Below are 10,634 nucleotides of genomic sequence, written 5' to 3' on the forward strand. Positions count from 1 at the left end.
TGTGATTGACAGATTTAAGTGCATGGATTGTTCGGATTGATTTGATAATGTAAAAATGTAGTAATGCTTTACAGTTTACTTTTCAGTTTCCAAGTTTGCAAGACAATTGTATATAAACTACGTTGATCGTTCAGTTATACATATCATATAGCTATCATGTCAATAAACTATATACCGAGAGTCACCCAGGTAAACCGGATTTCTAACCCGTTTGGCTATTTCTCTAGTAGTTTAGTAGGTTTCAAGCCGTATAATATAATTGAAGCCTGTTCGTGCAACCCCCAGAGGCCCAGATCTTCGTATATATACTTCGGATTGAAGTTATCTTGTAGGTAACCTAACTGTCGTTTCCTGTCGGATGACCTGTAAAGTTTAAGGATGGTTTTGAGATGTTATGAGATGTTAGTTATGTCATACAACATAGTGTATTTGACACACCACATCCATATCTTACCTACCTCCTACATCACTGGTTGAAAAGCACCCTAACAATTAATACTATATAACAAACAGTAAGTAAATCTTTGCCTAATGTGCACCTCGGTCTTATCCAACAATTGACTGTGTGTTATCATCAACCCAATAAAAGGGGATGCAACTCGTCATATTCTAAACATTTTTAACTATTTGTGAATGATCTACAAATCATTTATACCTATGAGCATCTGTTTTCCATCTCTTTCTCTCTTTACTGTATTAGGTATATTTATTAATTTGAGTTGTAATAAAAATGTTCTTTATATTTCAGTTGGACTCAGTACAATTGGATGAACAATTGGAAGAACTTTTTAAACAATTATTATTCCAAGCTACTAAGTTTTTGGAGGTAAGTTATTATATAATTATTTCTGTTATACATTGTTAATATAAAACTTATGAAGAATAAATGCAAATGTAAACCTTAATGCATCTTTTTTTTTTTTATATAATATAGGAGTAGCAGACGACCATGCAGTCCACCTGATGGTAAGTGGCTACTGCCGCCCGTGGACATCTGTAATCAACCCCAGATAGGATTAGATATACCTACCTGAGGTTGGCCACAGATGCGCTGCTACCCCTGAGGACTAAGCTGGAATGCCTCGGAAAAGTATGTTTCCCTTACCACACCCTCCAAAACAGAACACAGCAGCGCTTAACACTGATGTTATTAGGCAGAAATAGGTGTGGCGGTGGTGCCGCCGGAGTCGAACCACAAAGGGTTCTACCACCTTTAAAAGTATTCTTAAATTCTTATCTCATTGTTAAGATTATATGTGTAATAACATTTACATAGAGACATAAATACTGTTTTATTTATTATTTCAGCCTGGTAAACTACAACCAATTCTGCCTGAGATTGAACTCCTGATTAGAACATGCATTTTCAAATATTCTGTGTATGATCAAAAGTGTACATTTGGTCAGCAGATGCTATCACTTAAATATAAGACTGATAACTTTTCCAAAAGCAAGTTGTACTGGTACTATGGTTACACTGTCGGTTTAAAATACATAAGAGAGAGAGCATTATACAGTCTGACATCAAATGCCAATGTTCAGAATTTTTTCACAAAACTGGAAACTTTTCAACTTGTCGGAGATATATTAAACTTCTTAAGGTTTATACAAAGTGGGAAATATCCTATACTGATTGATTTTGTATTGGGACTTGATTTGTTAGCTGATAAACTAACGAGAGAGGATCTCACAGATTTCTCGTGGACGAGAGAGTTATTATGGCACAATTTTATTGTAAGTATTAATTTTATACTATTTTCAGAACTTTTTTTTTTAAATCGGTTACATTTTAACTTTATGATATATTCTGTCATGAAATTTTAAAATTAATTTTACACGATTCAAGTATTTTTGTGTAATATTATTGTTTTGATAATACCTTATTTTGTAAGCTTATGTAACAATAAAAAATATTAACTAATTAAAAATGTCTTTTACAGGAACTAATTGGTACGGCAATATCTTTAATGAACATGTTTGGTATGAAGAGGAGATTATCAAACATTCTAAAATACATGTGGTGGAGAAGACCCAAACGGACCCTGGCTGCTCCGGAGTCTGCTAAGATGACCCTCAGCACCACTTGCGCCTGTTGTTCCAGCATACCAATAATACCACATGTTATGGGATGTTCACATGTGTTCTGTTATTATTGTTTGACGGTATGTATATATTTTCGGTGCAGATATCGCTTTTTTGCTATCGCTATAATCAGTTGTAATCACTCAAACAAGAAAAGGAATTAGTCTATCCTAGCATGTATGAAAAGTAAAAAGTAATTTACAATATTTTTTAAAATATATTTTAAAAGTTTACTGCTATTTTTTGTTTAGAATACCCTCTATGTTATTTAAATTAACCCTTCATATTTTCAGGCAAATAAAACTGCTGATCAAGATTTTGCATGTCCAAGATGCTACTTTAACGGAAAACAAATAACGAAGTTTGTTATGGCCTAATTTTAATATGTTTGTGGGTCAATGTCATAAATTTTACGTGTGATATAGGTAGTATATAGATATTAATAAGTTGGCTGTTATTGTTATAAGAATATTTTATAATAATTGTTAATATTATTATTTGAATTGGTGGAAATAAATATATTTTTGTATTCAAATATTTATTTGAGTAAAATATGTAGTTTTAATAATACATTGTTTTATAATATAATAATCGAAAACAATTTTGCAATAAGCAATAAATATCATTAACCATTTAATAGGTAAGTAATATAATTTTCACTTTTAGTCTCATAATACTCTGTCAGGTACATTAAAACTGTTTATTTATATACTCAATGATGATGTATTGAAACACTCATATGACAACATTCTGAGAACAGCAGTATGACTGTTATCATACCGCAGACATAGGCAAATTTGGCTAGAATTTCTTAAAAATAGACGTAAGGTAAGGCCGCTATGCATTGATAAAGATTTTCAAAATAGTTATTAAAGAGACTATTAGTACGACCAAATCATTAGAGATTGAAATTAAAATGTATTACTTATAATAATGATGATATCACATTAAAAGCAGGCATAAAGCATAGGTACACGGTACACTTATGGCACAAAAGTAATTTATCCATGTAATATTTCATTTACGATAGGGAATAATAATAGGCTTGTTTTTGTAAGCAAATATTAAGAAACTAAAAATGATTATTTTCATACATATTTATTCATAGGCACTTACCTACTAATTAAACTTATTTTGCGATGATTTTGTGACATTCATGTGATTAAACTACAAATGACGAGAATAATAATGATGAACGTGATGATTTACGATAAAATCAATGATGACAAATGATTGAAAGTGATAAATTCATGATGACACTTTTGATACTTGAATAAAGCCTCGTGTTTCTTTTACTTTGAGTATTAACGTGGTTTTAATACGCAAAGCTCTTTAACAATTTGCAAAATAGCTGATAATACTTACAAGATAATTTACACTAATCTACGAATATTAAAAATACAATACAAAAAAGCATGATGGTAATTTCTTTCCTTAACAGTCGTAGAGATCTCATTTCATCAGGTTTCATATATAAATTATGTACATCGACAGAACATGTATCAAGTAGATTTCTAGTGAACGTTAGAACATTTGTTCAAACATAAATTCCATTCCTACAAGCATTGTTGTATTTTCGTAATGAAGGTTTCTTGACATTAACATAGGTACGCATTCAGAATTCCATTTTGAGCGTTACAAATTACGTTGCTCCGGTTAATTTAGCAGCAGCAATATTCAAATTTGTAAAATTACAAACACGCGCACTAAAATGTTTGTCAAGACTACATATAGTAGTATGTAACATGACGTAAGAGTTCTTGTTTCCGTTATTTTTTTAAGTGCACGTGAATGCTCTTGGTCAATTTAGTAACCCATTTTAAGAACTTGAAACTTAATAAGAGAAACTTCGATCAACTATTGTTTGATAAATCGAAGCATAAGTAAAACCACACCTTGGGACCTGTCTAGCAAGTTTACCTATATAGACGTCTACATCCAAGATTGGTAGGGCAATTCCTCAGCTTCAAATTTTACAATATCTACATCTGACTAAAAGTTCCACTTGATATGTGTTCTGGACAACTTACGCTATATAATACACAATTCCGGGTAAAATTCTAGTGGTGGTTTTCTTTGCTGTTGTGAACGTCGGCGTGGAAACCGGTCTCCCAGTCGGCGACATAGTTGACTGTGCGCACGGAGCCGTCCGGTTCCACCAAGGAATACTGACCTGGAATAAACGTAAACTCGATTATACATTAAGAGTGAGAGTGCAGTTTATAGGATTATGCGTTATGACGTGCATTTTATGTAGTTACACGTAATGCGCAAATGATTTCTGTTGATGCTATTGGCACAAATTTCTCAGAAAAAATAGCTCTTATATGTTTTTTTATGCTCGATCTGAATTAAGAAGTCAGTTAAAATTAATCTATAACTTTCTTTAAGTGCATAAGTGATGAGAAACATCGTCAGGAAAACTTTATAGTTTGGAGGTTTCCATAATGTTTTGAGAGGCGTTTCGTAAATTTTCTTAACTAGAACTTGCTTAGTCTGGTGTTCTTCTTTTTCTCATTTCGAAAGGAGAAACGTGCGCAGCATAGGACATACTCGTAAGATAAACTGAAATCTGAGTATTAAATGGTAACGGAAGTCCGCAATTCAAAAGGTCAACCTACCTACTACGGAAAGATAATATCAATTTGCGTTTACCTAATCATGACAATCTACACTTTGCGACCTTCGTATAGGGATATTGGTGCTGTGAGAATTGATTTAATTTATTAGCGGTCGTGATTAATTCCTGAGCCATGCGTAATTAGGTAAACTGTGCTTACCTTTCACAACTTCGCCGTCACGTTCCTCTTTCTGTTGTTTTATGTCTCCGGTGTGGGGATCGTTGACGGCGTACTCGAAAGCGTATCTTGGGTGCGCGTCCTGAAAGAAGCAGTTGATAATATAAAAATAAATCCCTTTCTATATATTTTGAATCTATTCCTCCTATTTATATATTTTGTCCTCCTATTTATAATCCCTATTTATATATTTTTAATCTATCCGTCCTTGGTACCTTGACTAGTTAAGTCAGGTACCAAAGGTGTTGCCCTGCTTATATTACTAGCTTAAAGTTCTGCGCCTCGGAAGAGTGTGCCAGCTGACTTACATATAAGTCAACAACATTAATTCTTAGGAGTGGTAGAGAATGTGAGCTCGATTTCAGGGTAGAACCTGTGTTTTATATGGAGTTGTGTATACATGCCCATAGGCGGCATTCTCCACTTACCACCAGATGGATTTAAATGGATTGCATGCTCTTTTCCCACATCCTAAAATTCACCCATAACTTATAGGTGAAGGTATTTATTTGAGTTCTGGAGTAGACTGCTACCTACTCTTAATTAGAAAGGAACACTGCATTAACATTATGCTCAAAATACTAATCTAGTAGCTACACACTCCCCGACATAATCATAATTCATTCCTTTATCTTGCGCTGAAAATCCGCCATAATATAGATCGCCAGTCAGGACGAACGGCTGGACAAGCATGACGAGTAACGCAGCCACACTACAACTCTACCGACTTCCTTCGCTATTTCTCTCGCTACTTGTCGAGTGTGATAGTAGCAATAATAAATCATTGTCTGAATTGACACAAGCCACATAACAAGTCCACACGAAGCCACTTGCAGGTGCTAGTATTATATAATCTTACAAAGTGCCAGAAATTACCTGGTATGTTGTCATGTTATGTAAACTGTTTAAGTAAAAATGATCAGCAATAATTTAGTTGTCTTTCCGTCGATTAAATCTGAAACCTTTGCGATAATGATGACCACTATGACACATATGTCGAGTGAGGTAAACGTGCTACTAATTGGAAATAGAATTTATATTTTACAATCTTGGATAGATTGTACTATTACGAGTAATTAGACCACGATTGCAAGGCGACGAGTAATATCGAGTTAAGCACGCAGCCGTAAGCTCATTCACACGTAATAGGAAGCTATCGTTATAATAGAGCTATTTGTTTTGTGATTAAACTTCAAATTAACACCCATTCTCATTAATCATGAGATGATTTATTACTTGGCTAATGTATAAATTGATAGTTTTAACGTAATAATTAATTTATTTCATTCCTATATAATCATCTACATGTTTATATAGCTAATGTTTGTAAATATTGTCTGTAGGTTCGATAATGAGCATAGTAGGTGAATATATATTTCGGCGATTTTAAAGACCGATTTTGATAATTCTGATAACAATATAAAAATGTATATAGATACATTTTCATTTAGTTATTGTACTTATCAGAAAGTTTGATGACTTCATTGTAAAAAGGCGATGTAGATGGACAAATATATTAGACAATACTTGATATTGCAAAAGAAGATTTATCTATTCATGAAAGTCTGTTTAGAAAGACTTATGCTGTCCTAGTCAAATCCTAGTTAGTTTTAGGCAAAGACGCGGGCGAAAAGCTAGTGTACGAATGAAGGTAGAGTCAGCTCTATCTGCCCTCAGGGGAGATAATGTTTCATTATAATTTGTCCAAAGCAAAAAGTTGTAACCAACATTAATAACTTGACTTGGTTAAGTAACAATGTTTTGAAAATATAATCATTAACTGTGATATTACAAAAGCAGTTGCAGTAACCACACATGATGACAATTGTTTGCATAAACGTAAGCTGTTTTTTATCATCGCAATTAGAGAAACTGATAAAAAATCCAATATTGTAGGACAAAGTTTCGAAATTTTAAACGTACTAGGTTGGCCCATTACTTATTATTCAAAAGAAAGTGTAGAAGCATTAGAACTACATACATGTACTATTTGTTTGTGACGCATAGGTGCACTTTGCAGTTTGTTCCTTGCGAAACTGAGCTTCGAAAGAGTGCAGTTTAAAACGAGGTAAGTAACAATAAAATTGCAGTACGAGTTACGTAAAACAGTTTAATGCAAGTTAGTGCAGGACCAAGTTTTATTTGAGTCTTCGTCGTTACGCTCGGATCACTCGAAAGTGATTCCACATTTGCATATTCGCATCTTGTAACTGTAACACTTTGCCAAATTCTCAATCTCTACATAATACAAGTGAATAAGTATCGGTCTTTGATTTCAAAATAACCGCTTTTTCTAGGCTCATTGCTCACTTGCAACATATGTATGTATGTATACATACGAATTAATTTTCAAATTCTTGCCTGTAATGTTGTTTATGTAACCTTGAAAACGACTAGATCGATTATGACAGGACTTGGACATAAATATTTCACAAGAAGTGACAGACCATTTTTCACTTTGAAAATATTTAGGGCTACTACATATCACGAGCAGTGATAGCTTAAGTTGGACCTCGGCCTTTCAGTCGGGGAGTCCGAGGTTAGAATCTTAGGCGCGCACCTCTGATGTTTCAAAATTATTCGCATATTAGAAATTGATTATCATTTGCTATAATGGCGAAGGAAAACATCGTGAAAAACCTACACGCCTGAGAGACAAAAAAATCCGAAAAGGTGTGTGTATACCAATTCGCATTTGGCCAGCCCGATGGACTATGGAAGTGGAAGAATAATGGGTTTACGAATACATGAAATTTAAAATCCTCAAACATAGATGGAGCGGCGCGCTAAACTTGTATACAACAAACATATTAATACCTTTATTATACTAAATGAATTAACGAATTTGGTTCTTGTTCTTATGCAACGAACATAAATTCTAATACGGTGTGTACAGTAGCAATTTAGGAGCGTATCTAATTTAATGCATGGATATAAATGAAAACTGTGTTTATTTAATATTGCTTAACGCGGCATGATTTCAATAAAAACAAGTGACGAATCAAGATTTAGATTTAGACCTCGTCCGTTCAATTAATCAATTTGGTTATGTCACCAAATTGCAGGAGTGAGGTAATACACATGTGGAAATATTGCAAGTTATAATCATTACACGTTCTATTAAAGTAATTAGCGTATTTAGGTGTTACCGACACGTAGGTATAGGGAATAGGGCTTATTATAAGTTGTTTGACATGAAGACAAATTACAGTTATGTGGATATGTTGCGCGTTCATTCAGCTTTGAGAGACGTGATAAATTACTTAAGTACGACAAATGAAAATTGTTAATTTTTGTTTGTCTCATCTTAGTATTTTTGCAAAATTTTGGCATTCTTACTTTTTTGTGTGAAAAGTATTAAATTCAAAATATAAGTCAGTACGTATGTTCTTTATAATTCTCGGCGTCCAATGTTTTGAGTGGATGGTATATTTTTCTAAAATACTGTCATACTCAAGATTAGAAAAAAAAATGTCCTATCACTGCTATGATAAAAATATACATTAATTGCCCATTTCCATTGTCCAACAGTGCACCTTAAAAGGCTGATGGATATTAATTAGCGCTTAGAAAATTTTGATTGGTTTAATTGCATTGCAAAGTTCTACACTACTACTTCAATAGGATGGATTTATATTTTATTCTAGACCTTTTTATGAAATTCCTAAATTCACCGGAAATAATTTACAAAATACTAGAAATTAGTTGAAACAAAATATCAAACATGTGAAATGGCTAAAAATAATAATATTAGAAATTTTAAAATTACTTACATAATTCTCCAAGAATTCCGTGTGCACATTTTTCGCAGCATGTGACGCTGTAGCGACATGTCCGACGTGTGATACATGTGATACTTGTGCAACGGGTGCAACGGCAACGGCTGGTGCGGCAACATGCGACACATGTGAAATGACCGGTGCATGTTGTGTGTAGACAGGTGCAGCATGTTGTGTGTAGACAGGTGCAGCATGTTGGGTAACGACAGGTGCAACATGTTGGGTAACAACAGGTGCAACATGTTGAGTGATTGCAGGCGCTGAATAGTGAGAAACCGATGAGGAGTATTGAGTAGCTGGAGCTGAGTACTGGGCTACAGCTGGCGCCGTGTACTGGGCTACAACAGGAGTCACGTGAGACACAGCAGGTGCTGAGTATTGTGCGACTACCGGCGCTCGGTAAGAGGAAGTGACGGGAGTGGAAATTGCAGCTGAAGAATATTGACCATACTGGTTTCCGCCAGAACTTTCATCACTGTAGTCTGATGTAAATACTTGAGGACTCTGCTGACTAAGTGATGGTGACGTCGCATATCCAGCTGATGGAGCAGCGTATACTTGAGACACAACAGGTCCACTCGACTGAACATTGTTGTAAGAGTTTAGAGAAGCCTTTGCGTATGATCCACTTGAGTATGATGATTGATGAGAGACCAAATTCTGAGTGGAGTAGCTAGTCTTTGCAGGGGCTAGAGCGAACTTTGCTTGTAAGGGTGCCGCTGTTATCTTAGCTATGATGGGCGCTTGGGCGTATGTAGCTTGTGGTATAACTGTCTTCTGAACTGAGGCGGAAGAGAGGCCGGCAGATGTAGCGTATCCATTCTGAGAAGAATAACCACCACCGGAGATTTGTGTTTGGTAAGTTACTGGGGGCTGCACTTGAATAGCTGGTGGGAGGTAGGCGTTGCTTTGGGAGTATCCTCCGGAATATCCTGAGGCCTGGATGCCACTCGTAGTCAGCTGTATCGCAGGTGCAGGATACGAGTAGCCAGAGTCACCGCATCCTTGCACATTTTGAACTTGGCTCAAATGGTAGTTGAGATCAGGATCATGATATCCATAAACGCTGGCGAGAAGAGCCGTTACAATGATTACCTGTAACAATACACATCATCTTTATTTTAGTCAGAAAATTAGTTTCAAATGATGCTGGTTAATTGAACGCATTGCTTTACTTTTAAGGTAATAAACTTGGTAAAATCAACGGACATGGTGGAATTAATTGGGTCAAGTAGATACAAAGCTAAGAGACTGTGTTGCCCTTAGTACTCCTTCGTCGCACGAATTAATTTACAAGCTTCGATTTGGTATTTGCTATTTTCAATACCTATTCAAATGCGTGAGAACAAGGCAGCTTTAAAGCAACAAATGATTCTATCTGTATTTCCTGGTTACTTAATCGTAACTTGGGCAATTTGATATAAATTTATATTTTTTTGTATAAATAAAATTACCGAAATTTTGTAAGAGCTTAATATTTATTATTTATATTAATCATTTCTTAAAATCAATAATTTATTTATTAAAAAAAATATTTTTTTTTGTGAACAACACTATATCGATTTTTTTAATGACGACATACTTACCGACTTCATGATGTGTCTGGGTTACTCCACTCTAAGTAATCGACAACAGAAATTACTTCAACGAGTGCTTTAGAACTTGAATTGTATTTGGCAAAGCGTCATTCGAAATGAGAGCAAAGTGGGCCTGCAAAGTCTTTTATAGCGATCTCATATGTGTAAGAACGGGTCACACTTTTTCACATTCGCCTTCAATGTAGGTACCGTGGGCGCGGCTCTGTACACTATGAGTTAGTGTCTTGCTCTAATAGTGTGTCACAGGAAGAAGATTGATATAAGACTTGGGCTTATTTATGGCTAATTAAAAGCGCTTAATAATTTGCTGTATTAAATTTTATACGTACTTATTAAGGTAAGTAACGTCAAATAAAGATTAAGTGGATGATTCAATA

The 10,634-nt window shown here is 34.7% G+C and overlaps 2 protein-coding genes across 2 annotated transcripts; one reads left to right on the forward strand and one right to left on the reverse strand.

The window, feature by feature from the left end:
- The first annotated feature begins 5 nt into the window (after positions 1–5).
- Positions 6–2,611, forward strand: Pex2 (peroxisomal biogenesis factor 2). Its single transcript, XM_073084597.1, has 5 exons — positions 6–189; positions 749–826; positions 1,309–1,734; positions 1,941–2,162; positions 2,376–2,611. The coding sequence occupies exons 1-5, from the start codon at positions 157–159 to the stop codon at positions 2,457–2,459; spliced, it is 843 nt and encodes a 280-aa protein (XP_072940698.1). The 5' UTR covers positions 6–156; the 3' UTR covers positions 2,460–2,611.
- Positions 2,612–3,912: 1,301 nt separating this feature from the next.
- On the reverse strand, positions 3,913–10,396 carry CPR79 (cuticular protein RR-2 motif 79). Its single transcript, XM_073084592.1, has 4 exons — positions 10,246–10,396; positions 8,654–9,754; positions 4,863–4,962; positions 3,913–4,255 (listed from the first exon to the last, which is right to left on the reverse strand). The coding sequence occupies exons 1-4, from the start codon at positions 10,252–10,254 to the stop codon at positions 4,143–4,145; spliced, it is 1,323 nt and encodes a 440-aa protein (XP_072940693.1). The 5' UTR covers positions 10,255–10,396; the 3' UTR covers positions 3,913–4,142.
- Between the last annotated feature and the right edge of the window lie 238 nt (positions 10,397–10,634).

The sequence above is a fragment of the Epargyreus clarus genome, unplaced genomic scaffold, assembly GCF_041222505.1.
Source record: "Epargyreus clarus isolate Ecla_fem2 unplaced genomic scaffold, WU_Ecla_fem_2.2 ptg000021l, whole genome shotgun sequence".
NCBI classification, from domain to species: domain Eukaryota; kingdom Metazoa; phylum Arthropoda; class Insecta; order Lepidoptera; family Hesperiidae; genus Epargyreus; species Epargyreus clarus.